Below are 21,711 nucleotides of genomic sequence, written 5' to 3'. Positions count from 1 at the left end.
TCCTTTCCATTAATGCTGAGAAAAGCGTTTCGTTTTGCAGTGCCACAGAATCTATGCTTATTTAGAATTTGTAAAGAAAGGGGGGAAATGATCGAAGGCGTCAAGTGCATGATGATTTTGGGCTTCTGACCGTCTGATCTAGACGAATTGACAATCAATTTTCAATATTTAATGAAATATTTAAATTTATTAAAAAATATTTTATTAAAAATAAAATTATGTATATAAACAAATCACATAAATTTTTTTATATAAATTAACATAATTGAAATATATAATTATTTATTTTTTTTGTTATATTAAAATTATTCAATTAAATATTACTATATCAAATTATTAATTATATTCATATAATTTGTTTATATATAATATTACCTTTATATTTAAAGAAAAGTGCAAAATCCATTTTCAGATTAGTCCATTTCTATGTAAACCAATCAAAATGTTAGCCCTTCTTTTTCTGTAAGTTCGTGACTGGACGGGCCGACGCGCATTGAGCTAAAAAATATCGTACATATAAGTCCACCGATGCTCAGGGATGATGTTGGTGTGTCATACAAGGTTTTTTAAGCGTATATAATAGGGAAAAGACTATTTCCTACCCAAATTTTAATCCAATTTTAATGTCATATTCACAGAAGATAAAACATCTAAACTCTTACCCATAACCAAATTATCATTCAAATTTTTAGTTAGAGATAAAGGTAAAATTATTATTTTACCTATAAAATTTAAAATTTCAAAACTTATCATTTTCTTCTCCAGGTTTTAAAAACTAACACTTTAACCCATCTTTTAAGTTTGAAAAGTTTAGATTTTACCCCTAAGGTTTACTTCCTTCTCCAGCCACTATCGATGATCGACGTTTTCCACCGATCTCCCTTCTCCGGCTACAAAGAACTATGAAGGATAAACTTTTGTCGTCTAGATCTGGACAACGAAGTATCATCCAAGTCTGGAAGAATAGATGAAGGACGATGTTTCATCATCCTTCGTCGTCTCGTCTGGATGATGCGACGAGTGACAAAGGACGATGAAACGTCGTCTGGGTTGTGTGACGAAGAGATCCCACTAGGAGAAGGAGGAGGTCGGAGACGATGTAGGAGAATACGTCGAAAGATGAAGTTGAAGAGTGAGGGTAAAACTGCTGTTTTTGAAAGTTATAGGGGGTGGCTGAGTTTTAAAAAATACGAAAACCCTAAGTTTGGGGGTAAAAATATTACTTTTTAAAGTTTAAAAACTTTAGGTAAAGGTAAAATATTAGTTTCTAAAACCTTGAGGGAGCAAAAAGTAATAAATTTTATAACTTTAATATAAACAGTAAAATAACTATTTTACCTCTTCCTTTAATAGAAAAAATTAACAGAAGTTTGGTCATGGATAAGAATTTTGGGTTTTCATCTCTCATGGGTATGGGTTTGAGATTAAGCTAAAAGATAGGTGGAAAATAATCTTTTTCCCTATATAATATATGATGATAATGGTATATTAAATTAATATAATATAATATATGTATTATATGATATAATATATTTTATTAATATAAGTTTTTAGAGAAAATAATAATGTGATAAAAGTATATATGAGAAATTTTAAAATTATTTGTAATATTTTTTAAATGATGATTTGTTAATTATAATTTGTTAATTATTTTATTTTTTAAAAATTATATTATATGATATAATACTTAATATATAATAAAAACTTAAAATTTTAATATATAATACGATAGGTAATCCGATTATTATGTTATTAGATTATTATGGTATATTAAATTAATATAATATAATACTTAAATTCTATAGCATCAAACTGTAGGTATGTGACAAAAATTCTTATCAGTTGTATACATTAGGAAAGAAAGAGGGTAATGTTATAAAGTTAATTGATAGATGGCAATGATAATTGCAAATATATATAAAGAGAGAAGAGAACTAAAGAGAAAAAAGAAGTAGAAGCAGAAACGAAAAATGAAGGGAGTGGTTTTATGAATGAGAGTGGAGTGTTTTTTTCGTATATCCACAAGTGATAAAAGTGGGGGTTTATATAGCAGTTTACCGTCACCCTTATCACCTAATACAATTGACAAACTCCCTTTATTTCTTCTTCCTGTGTCAACCCTCACCATTTTTCTTCCTCCATATGCTTGCAATAATAAATGATTTCCCACCACTTTTTCTTGACTTGATTAGGTGGAAAGCCATCTGGATATGTAACAGGTAAAACATTTTTAAAATTGAAGAGGACTGATGTAGACAATAATAAAAAGGGAAAAAGACTATTTTTTATTCAAATTTTATTACAATCTAAGTCATATTTATAATAGATAAAAAATTCAAACTCTCACTCATGATCAAATTGCCATCCAAATTTTTAATTAGAGATAAAAGGTAAAATCATCACTTTACCTATAAAATGTAAAATTTTGAAATTTTTATCATTTCTCCCTTCTAGATTTTAGAAACTAACACTTCAACTCATCCTCAAAGTTTGAAAAGTTTTATTTTACCCCTAGGGTTTGCTTCCTTCTCCGACCATCACCGACGGTTGACTCTTTCCACCGATCTCTCTTTTTTTACTACAAAGAACGATGAAAGATGAATCTTCATCGTCTAGATCTGGACAACGAAATGTCATCCAAATTTGGAAGAACAAACTGAGGATGACACTTCATCGTCCTTCGTCGTATCGAGCAATGAAGGACGATTGTGCGACAAAGAGAGATCTTTTTGTCTGTTGTAAGATCTCTTCATCATCTGGGTTGTACGAAGAAGGGAGATAAGTGGAATGTTGCACTTACCCCTAGATAAGCTAAACAAAACTCCACTTATCTCCCTCTAGTGTAAAAATCTTACACTTATCTCCTATTTACACTAAGCTTTACAAGTGACCCTATTTTTTCGCTAATAGTGTACCATATATTTCATTTAGCCCTTTAGCTTGCAAACTTTGTACATACTTAGACATTTCAGTGCATCAAGGCAATTATAAATTCCTTTTAACTTTTGAATCTATCTCTTACCTCATCTTCAAAGTTAAAATACTCTCTTAAAACCCTAAACACTTAGATTATCAACAAACAATCTACTCATCTGAGCTCGATTCAATTTTTTTTATATGTGAGCTATAAATTATTTATCGAACTGATAATATTTAGATTCAGGGCAAATCTAGACATAGATTAAGATTAATCTCTAATAAAGTATTATGACCACTCAAATGACAATCAAGTGTTCGTCGTGGGTTGCAATTTTACCTTTTATTTTACCGTTTCTTTTACTTAACCAACAAAAAAAAAAAAGTTTCAAAATACCATGCTAAAGGTGTTTCAAAGTTTAACGTAATATACTGAATTTCGAACCCCAGACTAAATTTGGCAAACATTATCCAATACTCATAAAAATTCTTTCAATTTCATGCAAACAAATTTCAAATTCAATGAATCTAAAATAAATTCACAATTTCATAATAAAAATAACAATAAAATTTGGAATATTAATTAGTTTAGTCAACGTTTTTTTTTTCTTTATATACATATATAGTCACATTATTTTTAATTATACACATGTATCCTAAAATATAAAAAATTTTCAACCATAAACCCAAATTAAAATACATTTAAATTATATTTTATGTCAATGAGTAAAACAAATCAAGAAAAAATAATCACAACAAACCTTTTCCCCGGTCTTCACATTAAACAATAAAACAAATCTTCAAAACCAAACTTACAAAGCGCATCCAAAGAGAACGATGGTAATGGAGAGTGATACAAAAGAGATAGACGGAAAACACATTTTGTATAGTTTGGTTGATGAATGTGATAGGTTGTTTGTTGGATTTGTTAGCCAAAAAGTTGTCGAAAAGTGGGTTGACTTTTCGAAAATCCTAAACATGACTAAAAATTTAATTTCTATAAGGAAATTTTTTATCTAATTTGTGTTAGCTCTATTACTTTAGTGTTTAACCTTACCCTAAAAGAATCAAAAGTTGTTTCATTATTTTCACTATTTTTTATCTGTGGACAATAAAAAATATTTTAGTTTTAAAAAATTAAATCTTATTTTTTAGATTTTTATTTAAAATATGATAATATTTTAGTTATATGTAATACTTTTATCTTAAGACAAAAGACTATTTTCTATCGATATTTTATCTTAATCTCAAAAACATACCTGAAATAGATGAAAAATCCAAACATTCACTTATGGACTAACTTTTGTTATAATTTTCTAATAGAGATAAGGGCAAAATAAGAATTTTACCCTTAAACCCTAAAACCTTAAATATTTATATCATTTTTCCTCTCTTAATTTAGAAAACTAATAATTTTCACTCATCATTAAACTTTAAAAAACTGTATTCTTCCCCCGAGGTAATTTCTTCCATCTCTGGTGATCGGTTGTAATTCCCATCGTCGGTCAGCCTTTCCATCATCTTCTTCTCCCCCCACCGATGTTCCCACTTAATCGATTTCATCGGATGAACATAATTCGTCTTCGTTTGATAAAGACCATCGGATAAAGATGACGAAATAGGTCTGGTGAACGTTGACTGTTGAAGAAGAAGATAGTGAAAATGTCGGTAGACAGCAGAAATGACATTCTATCATTGAAGATGAAAGTAAAAACCTTAGAGGAAAAAATGTTGTTTTTCAAAGTTTAATTTGGAGAAAAACATAAGTTTTTTAAATTAAGGAAAAAATAATATAAATATTTAAAGTTTTATAGTTTAATGTAAATTCATGATCCCCCCAACTTTAACAAAAAAATATAAGAAAAGTTAATTTATAGTCAGATATTTAAATTTTTTAACTAATATAAATATATTTTTAAGATTATACTAAAATTTAGATAAAAAATAATTCTTAGTATAGACAGTGACAGCTAAAAAAGTCATAATAAGTAATATCATTACAAATAAATAATTAAATCACCCTAAAAATGTTAAAAGCCAAACAATATTGCCATATTAAATATAAAAATTAAATCAAACGAAATTGACACGTCACTGTCACAATGCCGCACTAAATGATTTACTTATAAAAGGACAGGCCTAAAAAAATAAACGTCGTTCAAATCGGGCACAAGATTAAATAAATATATAAATACGAAAAATTGTCTTCACCTCATCACCTTCAACATACACAAAAATCAACCAAAGAAAAACTCATGACCGTCGCATCAGCTTATGGTGTAGTGGAAGAAGCCGACGAAAATCGTAAACTCTATCTTCAGTGACGACCACCAGCTTTCTCTCACTCACCTTCCACCACGTGTCCTCCGAAACTTTCATTTCCTCTCGATAACGTAATCTCAAACCTCTCTGATATATATATCCTTCTCTCCACCTCTTGTTATAATTATCCTCTCTGATTTTGTTTGAACACAAGAGAGAGCTAGAGATGGATCACGCTGCAGAGGCGCACCGGACTGATTTGATGACCATAACTCGTTTCGTGCTGAGCGAGCAGTCGAAGCACCCGGAGTCACGCGGCGACTTTACAATTTTGTTGAATCACATTGTTCTTGGTTGCAAGTTTGTTTGTTCTGCTGTTAACAAGGTTGTTCTTGTTTTTGTTAAATTATAATGTGAGTTCATTATTTTTCAAAATTTTAATCTAAGGAGTTTTTTGTTTGTTTGTACTGACATGCTTTGATTTCTACAAGTTTGTGATCTCTTGGAAATGTTGAAAGCAAATTTCCTGAACTTGAGACCGTTCAGGATTTTGATCTTGATTTATTAATTTTAATTTTATTGGTTTTGCAAGTAAAATAAAAAGTACTTTTAGAAAAGTACTTAAATCGCAATCAGTAAATGCATTGAAAATGCTTTTTAAAATGTCACATATCATATATTTGTACAAAACACACACCGAGTCTTTTTTTTTTTGTACTTTTAAAATTTATTTTACGAAGTATTTCAGGAAAAAACACAAGCTGGTGAATACATAAACTTTTGTAGTTATTGAAAGCGCTTTAAACCACACTATTACGCAATTTTATGCGCGTTCTTATAATTGAAGACTAAAAGTAGATGAACAAGACCATGGGCAAGACTAACTGGAGAATTGTCACGACTCACGGGCAAGATCTGCCTTAAGATATTATATTTTTATATTTTCTTTACCATTAATACTTTGAAGTTTTGCCGGCCAAGAATTGTGGGATGTCCCTCTTTTCAGCTTTAACTGTGGACCAGATGGGTAATTAGTGTGCAGATTTTTATTTGACAGTCGTTAGAAGTGAAATATGAATGAATTTATAGATAAAATTGCGATATTGAAGTTTTTGTTATGTGATTCAATGGTTTGATGACTTCCGGAATAGGGTCTGAATCTTCAAATAAATAATGGAGGTTTTCTGTTTGTCTTAGTCAATTGTGGTAATCAAAGTGGATTATATGAATAGGTGAAGTCCATTTTGACACCTATTGTTGAATTCTTTGGTCTTAGAAGTTTGATTCAGTTTTAGTATATTTGCTTTTGCAGGCGGGTCTGGCCAAACTCATTGGACTTGCTGGAGAAACCAACGTTCAGGCAAGTATTTGATAAATCTAAGGCAACGCTTATTTATATTATTCTTGTATTTACCTTGTTTCTTGAACTATCTGATTATATTCTTTGAGGTTTTGCTTTAATACGAAATTACTTTCCTATTGACTAAAGGGTGAAGAGCAGAAGAAATTGGATGTGCTTTCAAATGAAGTTTTTATTAAAGCTTTGGTCAGCAGTGGCCGAACAGTAAGTCTTTTAATCTACTTAATTAATACTAAGATGTTTTTTTCTGAAATTTGGGATCTCCTGCCAGTGCATCCTTGTCTCTGAAGAAGACGAGGAGGCAACATTTGTAGAGCCCTCTAAGCGTGGAAGGTGCTTTCTTCTTATCTCTGCTTTCTGTTCCTTCATTTCTGTTAAAATGTTGATTTACACATTCTATACTCTTCTGAGCATGTTGAAATTTTTTTAATAATATAGGTACTGTGTTGTTTTTGATCCATTGGATGGATCCTCTAACATTGACTGTGGTGTTTCCATTGGAACGGTTTGAACCCTCATCTGAGACTATGCTGTATCTTTGTTGTTCATTGAAATTCTGTACTGACAAGATATAAAATGACTATTTTTTCCTGACTAAATTGATATTGCCTCATTGTATTATCTTTCATCTAGATTTTTGGGATTTATGCAATGAAAGATAGTCAAGAGCCATCTCTAGATGATGTCTTGCAACCTGGAAAGAATATGGTGGCAGCTGGATACTGTATGTATGGGAGTTCTTGCATGGTACAGAAAGACTGCCTTTATTATATTATTAATGCTTTTTTTTTTTAAAGGCTTGAATTTGAAAAGTATGTCTTAGAATGTTATTGTCAACTTGATTAGAATAATGTTTGGCTGATAGGATTATAATGGTTTATGAGTTATTCCTAGGAGTATTATTTCCTTGCACTGATTTCTTTTCCCTACTGATTTAAGAAATTTATATTTTGCAGCTTGTATTAAGCACTGGGAGTGGTGTCAATGGGTTCACCCTCGATCCTTCTCTTGGAGAGTTTATACTTACTCACCCTGGCATCAAGGTATATCTTCTAATTTGTTATTAAAAAAACTATGCATTTTTCTTTTGCATTAGCCTGGCTACATCATGCATGTGAATGAGAGAGATCCACTTTCCTAATTGCATGTACATTGTATAATATACATGCCATCTCTGTTTATTTAAAGTGTTGACTGTTTGTTTGTTTCTCATATTACTTTAAGCTCAGATTCCAAAGAAAGGAAAGATTTATTCTGTAAATGAAGGAAATGCTAAAAACTGGGATGGTCCAACAACCAAGTATGCTGTAATCATTTTACTAATCTCTGATTTTTCTGCTCACACTATGTAGTAGTTTCCTGACATCTCTTAACACTAGGTATGTGGAAAAATGCAAGTTCCCTAAAGATGGTTCATCGCCAAAGTCTTTAAGATACGTTGGAAGGTATTATGAAATCTTAATCTAGATAGGGCAATATTTTTTTGTTGTTCACCTGTTTAGTGGTTATCACTACAATTGGCTTCTTATTGGTTATGTACTGTCATTCGATGAAACTATGTTGGTGATTAGTGAAATACATATTCAATAATTTTGGCTTTGCAGGTTTGTTCTTATGCTTCAGATTTGAAATCTGTCACTCATAATTTGTATTTGAGCAGCACAAACATGAATCTGCAGCTGCAAAGTTCATGGTGCTCTCTGCTTTTGACTTACTGTTGATTCTGACACAAACGTTATATATAACAGTATGGTTGCTGATGTCCACCGCACAATGCTTTATGGAGGTGTCTTTTTATACCCTGCTGATAAGAAAGCCCCAATGGGAAACTACGGTTTGTTTTGTGTTACAGTTTCAATGCTCTTTTTAGTTCATTCTAAGCTTGATTACATTCTTTGGCTGCAAACTTTTTATTATTATTGACGATATATTTGGTATTGCTAACTTGATTTGTGTGGAATAGTGTTCTCTATGAAGTCTTCCCCATGTCATTCTTGATGGAACAAGCAGGAGGCCAAGCTTTTACCGGCAAGCAAGGAGTATGAACTTTTTTATTTTTCTGATTTCTTAAAACCGATTTCAATCAAATTAGACCTGTTGTGCCTGACTTAAACTTAAAATTTTGTAATGCCTTAGTTTTGAAACAAAGTGTAAATCTTCTGGGAACTTTATAATACCTGAAGCTGTGTGAACTTGCTTCAAGCATCTTTCTTTATAAAAATTAGTATTTCCGAGGGAAAACAAAAATCTGTTAGTGAACTTATCAATGCTCTTTGGTGTTGGGGATAAAATTCAAATGCCTGGTTGAATATGAACTGATGCCATTGTTTTGGCAGGCGCTGGACTTGGTTCCGAAGAAGATTCACGAGCGGTCTCCGATATTTCTTGGCAGCTATGACGATGTTGAAGAAATCAAAGGATTTTATGCAGCTGAAGCGCTGCAGTAACGTGCTCACCATGACATTTACCTCATTGGATCTCAGTTCTAATCATCTTCTTGTGACCTATCTTCTCTTTTAAGGTTTCTGCATTTTCTAAAATGATAAATTTATCGGTGGACAACTGAAGTCCTATTGATACATTTTAATATTGACTTAAGTGGTAACATTATTATTATAACGGGGTGTTTAGTGTAGCTTATATCTTTTATTATTGCGGGGATGTTTTATTATTATAGTAATTTAACATGTAATATAAAAGATGATCAGATTATTATATATTTAATCTTAATTTTATTTTTATTTATTAATTTTGTAAGGTAGAAATATTTTAATTTTTAATTAATATAATAAATAATATAAAAATATTTTAGAATAACTATTTTTAATAGTTTTTATAATATTTAAATAAGGGAAATTATATTAAATGTCCTTTTTATCCTTTCATTAAGCAAAAATGTCCACTTTTCCTATTCTTAAGTAAAAATGTCCAATTTTCCTATTCATAAGCAAAAATGTCATAAACTTTTTTTAAAATACCAAAATTACCCTTCACCACATCTATATAAACTTTCTCACTCACTCTTATCACACATATTTCTCATATTACTCAAATATTCACTCTCACTTTTATTTTTACTCAATATCAATTAGTACGAATTCGTTCGAAATGAAGAAGTTCGTAATTCTGAATTCGAATAGAAAAAAGTCAGTTCATGAAAAAAGTATTTATATGAATCATAACTTAAAACTTAATTTTATTTGTTAAATCTAGTTTATATGTCATATAAATGGGGCATTTGAATATTAGATAATAATATAGGGGTTAAATGAAATGTTAGAAAAATTGGGGGGTATTTTGATAGTATACAATATATAAAGGATTTAAATAACATGTTAAGAATAGATAGATATATTTTGATACAAGACAACATACAAGGGTGTTAAATAAAAGTGTTAGATAATTATGGGGGGGTCAAATGAAATGTTATAAAAATATGAGGGGTATTTTGATATTAAATATTGTAAGAGCATTAAAAATGAAATATTAGGAATAGATAGAGACATTTTGATATGAGACAACATACAATGGTGTTAAATAAAATGTTAGGTAATTATAGGGGTAAAATGAAATATAAAAAAAAATATAGGGGTATTTTGATATTACATAATACATGAATGATTTAAATAATAGGTTAAGAATAAATAGATATATTTTGATATAAGACAACATAAAAATGTGTTAAATGAAATGTTAGATAATTATAGAGGGTTAAATGATATGTTAGAAAAAATAGGAGGGTATTTTGATATTATATAATATATGAAAGATTTAAATAACATGTTAAGAATAAATAGATGTATTTTTATACTATGGAACATAAATGGGTGTTAGATGAAATATTAGATAAGTATGAGGGGCTAAATAAAATATTATAAAAATATGAGGGGTATTTTGATTTTAAACATTGTAAGAACGTTTTAAATGAAATGTTAAAAATAGATAGATACATTTTGATACAAGATAACATACAATGTTATTAAATAAAATGTTAGACAATTATAAATGGTTAAATGAAATATTAGAAAAATATAGGGGGTATTTTGATATTAAACATTGTAAGAACGTTTTAAATGAAATGTTAAGAATAGATAGATGCATTTTGATACAAGATAACATACAAAGATGTTAAATAAAATGTTAGATAATTATAGGGGTTAAATAGAATATTAGAAAAATATAGGAGATATTTTGATATTAAACATTGTAAAAACATTTTAAATGGAATGTTAAGAATAAATAGATGCATTTTGATACAAGATAACATACAAAGGTGTTAGATAAAATGTTAAATAATTATAAGGGGTTAAAAAAATATTAAAAAAATATGAGGGGTATTTTGATATTAATAATTGTAAAACTATTTTAAATAGTTATTACAGATTTTTTGTTATAAACGATTAATTTTTTTCCAAAAATTTGTCATTGTAGGATTGATAATTAAAATGGATGGTTATGCATCGGTTTGTTACCAAGAAGAATGAATTCAAGGTAATGACAACACAATGAAATATGTTAGAGGATCCAAACAATTGATTAAAATTTCTTATGGAACATCATTTGAGAGATTTATTCAGTTTTTGAAGGACTCTTGCGGTCTTGATCCAATGAAAAACTACTTTCAACTATCAATGAAGTCAAGAAAAATTGAGCTCGACTACTCCGTACAGATCCAAAATGATGAAAATGTCTAGAGTCTTATTTATATGTTTCAATACTTACATAAATGTATTCTTATTTTTGTTACATGTACCTCAATTGAAGGGCATGAGGAAAAAGAAGAAATTAGTGGAGTGAAAAAAAAAAAAATGATTTGGAAAACTTGATCGATTTCAGTAATGATCCATTGTACATTGCAAACTCATGGGCTCATAGAGAGAAAGATAGAGTTCCTGATTGGGGTGACTTTGATGAAAATGATATGTCTAATATTCCTTCTAAAGATGCAAAGCCTAAGTATATGTCACCTATTACCGAGAGTATGAACAGTTTACAGCTTGAAGATCCTATTTCAGGTGGTGGAAATTATTTTAGGCTATTTTTTGACAATGTCCCCACTGATCCATTTAGGTGGCTTTCTGATTTTTCTCCACATCCATCAACATCATCAAGTGGTACAAGATCAATTCAAGAGGAGAATTGTGTAAAGCTTGGTGATATTTTTCATAATAAAATACAATTGAAAAATGTTATGAAACAATTTGCCTTACTGAAAGGATTTCAATTCATGGTCAAGAAGTTTGATAAAGGGTGATGAGATATTAAGTGCAAGGTTGAAATTTGTCAGTGATATATACATGCAACCAAATCTGAAGTCGGTGAAATGTTTCAAATCAACCAAATGGATCCAACTCACACATGTTCAGTTGATCAAATAATGCCACATCACAGACAAGCTAGAGCCGAGCTTGAGCTTTAGGTCAATTAATGAGGTCAAAGTTTGTGTTGATTAATGGAATTTATCACCCTAAGGAAATAATTGTGGATATCGTCGATCAGTATAAAATTGACATTTCATATTCACAAGTTTGACGGAAAAGAATCTAGGCTTTAAATTCATTGAGAGGCTCACTGGAGGAATTATTTATATTCTTACTAGATTATTACTACAATTTACAACATACTAATCCAAGAACCATTACTGCTATTGAAACAGATGATGACCATCGATTTAATTATTTTTTTATGACATTAGGATGTTCCGTTTGTGCATTTAGAGAATATCTTGACCTGTTATTTGCATTGACACTGCTTTCCTTAAAAGTCAATATCTAGGTCATTTATTCCTTGCGATGAGCCTTGATGGTAATAACCAGATATATCTCATTGGTTTCAGTGTTGGTAAAAAAGAAGATCACGACACGTGGTGTTGATTTCTCAAGAAGATTAAAGAATGCATCCACGATCTCTCTGAGTTGGCGATAATCTCATATTGACATCATGTTATATACTCTGCAATGGCTGAAGTCTTTCCAGGTGTCTACCATGAATGTTGTTGTCATCACCTTCTGTGTAACATGCAAACAAAATACAAACGAGATGCAAAAGTATTAACATTTTATTATGTTTAACTTTTTTATACATTTTGATCATAAAGTTCTCATATTATTTACCACCTTACAGGTTGCGGGTGCATATTGGAAAACCGTGAAATCATACACAAAGCAAAATTTGAGACTATGATGCGATCCTTTGATGCGATAAACCCTTAAGCTAGGGCTTCTCTACGTGAGGTTGGATTTGAGCACTAGAGCAGAACACACTTTCCAAGACATCGATACAACATCATGACAACTAATATTGCAGAGTCATTTAACGCCCTTGTTAGAGATGCACGAGGCCTGTCTATCACGATACTCGTCGAGTTCATTTGTGGTACTATATAGTAATGGTTTTATGAGAGGAGAAACCATGCAAGTTCGTACCCAATTGTTAATAACTATGTATTTGATCATGTACTTCTTCCTTTATGTTTGTTATTAACAAATGTGTTGTTAATTTTTTTCAAATTACAGATGAATGCCCTAACTTTGTCACCCCTTGGATAGAGGAGAAGATTAGCTGTCGTTTGTCAAAGTCTGCACACTTGGAGGTTCGGCCAATTATACCTACTCAGTATCAGGTTGTTGGTTTTGGTGGATAAATGGGTATTGTGAACTTCAGTGAAATGTCTGGTATGTGTAGAAAGTTTCAACTTTCACGTATTCTGTGCAAGTATGTCATTGTTGTTGCACGACACATAAGACTTACAAATGTCAATGCATGGGTTCATCCATTCTTTCGCACCGAATTCTACTGTGCAATATATCAGGAACCTATCAATTCTCTTGGAAACTAATCAGAATGGTTACATTCACTAGAAGAAAGAGTTATCCTGCCCGTCGTTCTCAATAGTCGTTGTTCGAATCGCCTTTCTAATAGAAATCAATGTCCTTCGCAAGGAGAAAATGTTACACCTAAGATTTGCAGTCGTTGTTAGGAACCAAGACATGTCCAAACCTAATGTAAAAGTCTAACACCAGTCCTAAGCTCTGCCCAACAATGTTTATCCAAAAAAGGTAAAGGGTCGAGATCTTGACAAACTTCTCTTTAGTTTTGTTACTTATATGATTCATCATTGTTGTACTTCAATGATATTAACCGATGTATTTTTATTATTGTTTCAAATATGTAATTGTTTTCAGATGTGATGTAATAACTTTAGTGTGAATAATTTTTTCATTTCATATTTGTTAGAATGAACTTTTTGAGTATTTAACTAATATCGTAATTTAATGCTAATAACATAATTCAAATATAATATAATTATTTCCGTGATAAGATTATTTCAAAAATGAAATCAAATACAAATTTATATATAATGATAAATAAAGTACATCATACATATAAGCACACACAATAAATATATACATAAGAACATCTGAAGAACGATAAATAAACAATAAGCGAACAAAATATACATCGGTGATCTACTCGATATAGTGGAAATACAACTATAACGTTCGGGAAAAATCGACACTACATAACAATGTCAAACACTAAAAAAAACGTAACATAAACATGTCATGGAGTTTGCCCAAAAGTTGTCCATAAATTCATCACCTCTAATAATGTGGGTATGAATGTTGTGTAAGATCGCATCCACCATTCGAGAGATCCCATATTCCCTGAGTATAATACCTCAGAGTCATACACCCTAATCGATCAATCACGAAAATCTATAACTTCGACCACCCAATGTGCACAATCACAATTTATAGGAATGTAAACCTACAAACAATGACAAATTAAAGTATATTATAAACTAATTCAACGTAAAATATAATGAAAATACTATTATACTATACCTTATCGGTCATCCCCCATGGCTTGTAAAACAATCACAGGGTATAAGTTGCCTCAACCATCCTCGTGAAGAGTCTAAAAACTAATACTCCCTATCTGGTGTGGTCTGCCAACTCTTCCAGACCACCTCAATATATCCTACGAAGAATGTGTGGGCACTCGTCCAACGTTGTGAAACAGTTGAACAGTGATCATCCTGGTGTCGATGTAATATAGGCAAAAAGGAATCCACATGCTAAAATGGTATATAAAACTTCAAATGTGTTAGTAATTGACGAATATATCAAACTTTTAACCAAATTATATAGTATAGACAACTTACATCGTTGGTCAGCTACTCGTGTAACTCTACCACAATTTGCCAAAAACTGTCTTTTGACTTTGACCCAATGAAGTAAACATCATATGCGTCGGATGTTGTAACTTCGATGTACCACGTGAGGAAAGATTCCTCATGCTTTAAGGTAGAGGATGGAATGGTCCTAAACTGTCGTTTTGCCAGCCCTTTGATTAGATTTGTATACGAAGTATGAACGAGCGAAACATTCCGAACGATCAGACTGTGTGCTATACGAACCAGCTACAAGTATACACAACTATTAATTCATTATTTCATCTTACGTAACAATTATGAATTAATCGATTAATGTTACCTTTTTCATGTATGTCAAAGGAGTTTTGGTTGGACAATCTTGTATCATGGTCAAGTCCACCGTGCATACCCCCTCGATGGACTGCAAAATTATAATTTTGAAATTATCAGTGATCAGTATATATGAGTATTTATATACTAATTATAATGGATATACCTCAACATGGATTGCATCAGAAACATCCTCTTGTAAATCCTTCTTCTGTGAACTAATATCTACTGTCCTTCTGCTAGAGCTGGGGATATCAGCAAGTAACCACAACCGTTCATTCTGAAAAGGAGACAAAAAATTATCAAATAAACATAATAATTAGAAGGACAAATCAATCAATAACATTTCTTAAAAAAACAATACCTCTACGATCAGAAAAAGTGTTCAGGGAGAACCCTCGTTCAATAATACCTCAATGTCGATCCCCTATATGCATGAAAAGAACAAAATGATAAATGATTTTTATATAAAATATAATAACTAAAATAATTTTCATACCTCAGTTGGGGGATCTGAAGCAACCGGAGGTCCGATCGAAAGGTCTTCATGAGGAAGACCCTATGCGAATATATAAAATGAATTAATCGATGACAATTAATTTAAAAATAGAGTTCCACCGATAAGTGACATACCTCAGATTGGAAAGGTGATGTAATAGAAGGGCCAACTGATACCTCCTCGTGGCGACTACTTTAAGGTAATAGTAATAATAACTTGATCAGTGACATTTTATATAAAACAAAATCAAAATATAGTAACAACATTTAACATTAAATATTTCTAAGAAATTAAATATAGACCTCATGTGGCTGATGGGATGGTATTGATCTGTCAACAAGCGAGGTCATCTCGACACCACCTAAACATCCATTTTAGGCATCCGTCCAAACAGGAATGTGACATCATCCTATTCATGAAGATATATAACTCAAAATAATTACAATATTCAATGAATTAATCGACTGACAAATTAACGATTACATACCAAGTCACTAGTGAAAATAGTGCCCATATGACTCCAACTAGAGATGTCTCGCATATGCCACCTAAACATCCATGGAAACGCATGGATATCAATCATATCAACCTAATCATACAAGATGTCCAATGTCTCATATATCTAATACTGCAATATAACTATTAATGATTAAAATAAATCAATTCGTATTTTTACCAATTAATATATATAATCAATAAATTTAAAGTTACCTGAAGTGCGAAAGGAAATTCGTAGATGTTATATTTATGCATTTCAGACATCTGTCCAAAGCAGACTCTATCACTCACCTGCGACATAGACTTGTACGTCATCTGCCACATGACAATGCCCTAGGGGTAGGAATTAAACCCGTTTAGATGATCAACCAATTGTAAGTATTCGACAGACACTTTATTTCGTCGATCATTCCCTAACAACACCATATGAAGACAATACAACAAGGTCATATTGACGGCGTCAATATTGTCATCCCCCTATAGCCTGACCAAAAAGACACGCTTTATGTCGTGATACTAGACCTTCAGACAACCCCAAAAGCATGTATCTCTGATCTTATATCTAAATGAACAGGGAATATACGATAAAAGATCAATGAGTTCGCTAAACAATAGCCTTGCCATCAAAGAAAACTCAAACGAGCTAAATCTCACGTCAACCCGTTAACCCTAAACCATAAATCATCTCTGACAGAGGGTCAATGTAGTTGTCGTAGGAGAAATGCATAAACAAACACTCCAAAAAATTTGGTTTCAGGTAGATGAAGGAGATGTCTAAAACATGTCATCTCAAACAGTCAAAGCTGATCCAAGGTCAATGTAGAAGTAATCCTGGAAAATGTATTGTGTTGTGCATGACATATAATCTCTGTCCGGAAGTGTTTGAACTCATCAGGAATTCACAGCTTGCCTTCATAAATTTTTTTTTAAAATTCGTAAGACATTCATAAAAACAGATATGTAAACAAATGTAGAAATGACAAATAAAAAAATTTAGAAAAATAATAAAAAAATCGAAAATTGAAAAAGCAAAACTGAAATTCGAATTCTATAGGTTGAAATACTTTAAAATGTCAACAATCGAAAAATCTTTAAGAAATCTAAAAAAATGAGTTGATCTATCCTAAAATAGAGAAAATCGAAAAAACAAAATTGAAATTCGAATTCTACATGTTGAAATACCCTAGAATGTCAATAATCAAAAAATCGTTCAAAAATCTAAAAATATGAGTCAATATATCTTAAAAAGGTGAAAAATCAAAAAAATAACACTGAAATTTGAATTCTATATGTTGAAATACCCTAAAATGTTAATAATAAAAAAATCATTCATAAATCTGAAAAATACGAATCGATATACCCTAAAATGGTGAAAATTGAAAAAATAAAACTGAAATTCGAACTCCATATGTTGAAATACTCTAGAATGTCAATAATAAAAAAATCATTAGAAAATTTGAAAAATACGAGTCGAGATATCGTAAAATGGCGAAAATCGAAAAAATGAAACTAAAATTTGAACTCTATACATTGAAATACCCTAGAATGTCAATAATCAAAATCGTTAGAAAATCTGAAAAATATGAGTCGATATATCGTAAAATGGTGAAAATCGACAAAAACGAATTTGAAATTCGAATTCTATACATTGAAATACCTAGAATGTCAACAATAAAAAAATCATTCAAAAATCTAAAAAATACAAATTGATATATCCTAAAACTGTGAAAATAAAAAAAACGAAACTAAAATTCAAACTTTATACATTGAAATATCGTAGAATGTTAACAATCGAAAAATCGTTAGAAAATCTGAACAATACTAGTCGATATATCGTAAAGTGCTGAAAATCGAAAAAATGAAATTGAAATTCGAATTTCATACATTGAAATATCCTTGAATGTCAATAATTGAGAAATCGTTTGAAAATCTGAAAATGCGGTCGATATATCCTAAAATGGAAAAAAAAAAACTAAAATTCAAATTCTATACGTTGAAATACCTTAGAATGTTAAAAATTGAAAATTCATTCAGAAATCTAAAAATACAAGTTGATATATCCTAAAGAGGTGAAAATTGGAGAAACGAAACTAAAATTCAAATTCTATACGTTGAAATACCTTTGAATGTCAACAATCGAAAAATCATTCAAAATCTGAAAAATACGAATCGATATATCCTAAAACAACAAAAATCAAAATAACGAAACTGAAATTCGAATTTTATAAGTTGAAATACCCTAAAATGTTAACAATCGAAAAACCGTTAGAAAATTTGAAAAATACGAGTCGATTTATCCTAAAACTGCAAAAATTGAAAAAACAGAAATGAAATTCGAATTCTATAAGTTGAAATACGTTAGAATATCACAAATCAAAAAATCATTCGGAAATCTGAAAAATACTATTCAATATATCATAAAACAATGAAATTCAAAAAAATGAAACTGAAATTCGAAAATATGAATTGATATATCCTATAAACAAAAAAACCAAAATGTTGAACTGAAATTTCGTCATTACATCGTAAAATGTATCAAAAAAGCACAAAAATCGAAAAATCGAATGTTAAATTCAAAAACTACATATCGAAAAACCTTAAAACAAAAAAACAGATATAAAATTCGAAAATTATACGTCGAAAAACTCTAGATATGAAAAATATCAATTTACCCCCTCAAAAAATTTCTACTACAAATAGGTTCAATATTTATCTCTTGCCCCTTCAGCAATTTTCTAATCTCTTAGCACCCTGTAGTTTTAAAAAAGTAAATTTCTGCTTAACCTACAGTTTTCACAGCATTAGCCAACTGTCTCATGACAAATTTTACAAACACCCCTCGTGGACTAACTACTCTCCCCCACCTCTCTAATGTTTTGAAAAAACTACTTTACCTCCTAACCCATGGTCAATTCTCCTAACCGTTGGAGAATTCGTTCTGATCATGGGATCCACTATTCCCACAGACAGGAGCGCTAGTTGTTTTAACCATTTTTCCGACGCAAAAATCGTTGTTTCTGCCTCCAATTTCAACATAAATCAAATGTACATATTCTATAACACAAACTCCTAAAGAAACTCAATCAAAACAACCAATAATCAAAATATTTTTATATTGTTCAAAATCGAAACCTTAGAATTTCAAACAACAAAATCTCTCTCAAATCTCAATAATCTTAACAATAAATTCATTCAAACAATAGTAGGGAAGATGTACTAACATTCTTTACCATTTTTTATCGTCGGAAAACATGAAAATCGACGAAAATCTTTTTGCCTGTGGAATGAGCATGGGATAACTGTGGGAGTCGCAAAAATTTTAGAATTTGCATAGTAAAACCGTGGGAAAATTAAGCGGAAAATAAGTAAAATCTTTAGTTTATATATAGTGGCAGTTTGGGCATTTCACAAAAAGAGCATTTTTGCTTAAATATGATTATTTTGAATAATTTTGTTTAAACCCCTTAATTTTAGTCATTTAATTAATTTCTTTTTAAATAAAATAATATTTTTATAATTTTTATAGTACCTAACCAAATATAATAATTCTTTAGTATTATCATTTCCTTGTATATTCTTTGTTTATTTTGTTTAGACAAACTTGTGATATTCTTGCACTCCTGACATTTCTTTTATTAGACCAAATCTAATTATTATTTTGTTTGTTGTGGGTGTAAAGTTTTAAAGATGATTGAATATAATTATTTTAAAATATTTTTTATTTTGTATATTATATTAATTTAAGAGATGTTAATTAAAATAGATATAAAATTTTGTATCTAAATTTTTTGAGATAACTTTTAATGAATTTTTTTTAAGTAAACTCAATATTTATTCTAATAATAATAATTTTTTTTTTAAATTTTGGTTTTTTTGACAACATTTTCTTTGGTAATATATTTCAATATTATCATATTGATTATAAGAGTGATGACTTATAAATAAAAATGTTTATAAATTTGTTCGAAAAATAAATTTATTTTAAATTTAATTGTTAATACGCCTATATCAAAACAAAAGATAAAATAGGTATAAATACAAATACCGCGTAAAAAATACAAACGCACAAAGTACGAGGAGTTTACAGAGTGCAAAGAGTATAAGAATATAAAAATATATTTATGAAAAAAATGAAAAGCGTCTAGTGCCAATTAATGTTTTTATATAAATATTATGCGTATGCATTGGACGCTTTTCATGTTTTTATATAAAAATATTTTTATATTCTTTGTATTCTATGCACTCATACTTTTCACATTTATACACTCACTCTATTCGTATTTTATATACTCATACTTGCACTATTTGCATTTGTTTCACTCTTCGCTTCGGTCTAAATATATTAATAATCAAACAAAAAATAAATCTGTTTTCAAATAAATTTATAAATATTTTGATTCATAAGTTATCAAACTTATAATCAATATAATGATGTTGAAGTATACTGTTGAAAAAAATAATATTGAAAAAATATACAACTGAAGAAAAAGAATTATCATAAAGGGATATTATTAGAATAAATATTGAGTTTACTAAAAAAAAATAAATTTATTGAAAGTTTACCTAAACAGATTTAGACGCAAAATTTTTTGCTTATTTTAATTGATATCATGTAATTTTATCCTTTAAAAATAATAAATAGGGATGAAATATAACAAAATTAAAATTATCTTTGTAATCTTTTAATACCTAATATAAATGTGCGAATTTGAAAACTTCTTATATTGTTTGTTAGATCATCTTTGATAATAAAAAATTCTTGTATTACATAATAAACCACATAAGATAATGTTAGTAATAAAAAATGAATTTTTGGAGTAATCTTTGATTACTTTGAACCAAATATCCCTTTAATATACGATTACTTTTGTAATTTATGTTTTCTTATCAATATTACTTTGTTTGGTTCGCCAAATTATAAAACAAATTCTTGTATAATAATAAGTTAATGTAAAGGGTAATATTGGTATCTCCATATTAAATATTAAAATATCTTACATTCAATCAAATATATCTTCACTTTCTAAAATTTTAGAACAAAACTATTTTCATTTTTAATTAAAATAATGGATAATTTAACTATAAAATTTAGTTAATCATTACCTGATAATATAATAAATTTTAAAAAATAATTTAATTTATTAATTTTATAACTATTATTAACATCGATAATATTTTACAATATAAAAAAAAAAATTAACTTAAAATAATAAATATGTTAATTAAACTAAACATAATATTAATTTATAATTATTAAAATTTTAACTGAATTTAAATAAAATATGCTCTAATAATATTTTATTATTATTTATAAATATAATAATTATTTATATATATTAATTTTATCAAATATAATATAAATTTTTATTTAGACATCTCATAATAATATCTCATCCTCAACCAAACTGGTATGTGGTGAAAACAATTTAGAAAAAATTAATTATAAAGGATATATATTTATATTTATTAACGGACAAAAAATTATATTAATAAAAAAATTAATTATATAATGATAGTAATTGTAATATGTACATTATTTTATTTATCATTTTTTAATAATGTCACATCTCACAATCTAATGGTACGGCAATTATACAAGAGGCGATATGATATAATCAAACAAAAAGTATTATTTTTTGAACATCTATAAATGCGCGTACAAGAGTACACGTGTTGAAATTTCAGCCT

General features: G+C 29.4%; 1 protein-coding gene across 1 annotated transcript; it reads left to right on the top strand.

The window, feature by feature from the left end:
- Positions 1–5,143: 5,143 nt before the first annotated feature.
- Positions 5,144–9,173, top strand: LOC123202542 (fructose-1,6-bisphosphatase, cytosolic-like). Its single transcript, XM_044618472.1, is given in 13 exon segments — positions 5,144–5,563; positions 6,491–6,538; positions 6,668–6,742; positions 6,810–6,871; positions 6,977–7,043; positions 7,172–7,285; positions 7,495–7,581; positions 7,768–7,838; positions 7,918–7,983; positions 8,287–8,351; positions 8,354–8,372; positions 8,502–8,577; positions 8,875–9,173. Coding segments are annotated over 13 exon segments (1,020 nt in total). The 5' UTR covers positions 5,144–5,404; the 3' UTR covers positions 8,986–9,173.
- Positions 9,174–21,711: the final 12,538 nt, after the last annotated feature.

The sequence above is a fragment of the Mangifera indica genome, chromosome 19 (assembly GCF_011075055.1).
Source record: "Mangifera indica cultivar Alphonso chromosome 19, CATAS_Mindica_2.1, whole genome shotgun sequence".
In the NCBI taxonomy this organism is placed as follows: Eukaryota; Viridiplantae; Streptophyta; class Magnoliopsida; order Sapindales; family Anacardiaceae; genus Mangifera; species Mangifera indica.
The sequence above is the reverse complement of the archived record's forward strand: the minus strand, read 5'-3'. Positions and strand labels throughout refer to the sequence as shown.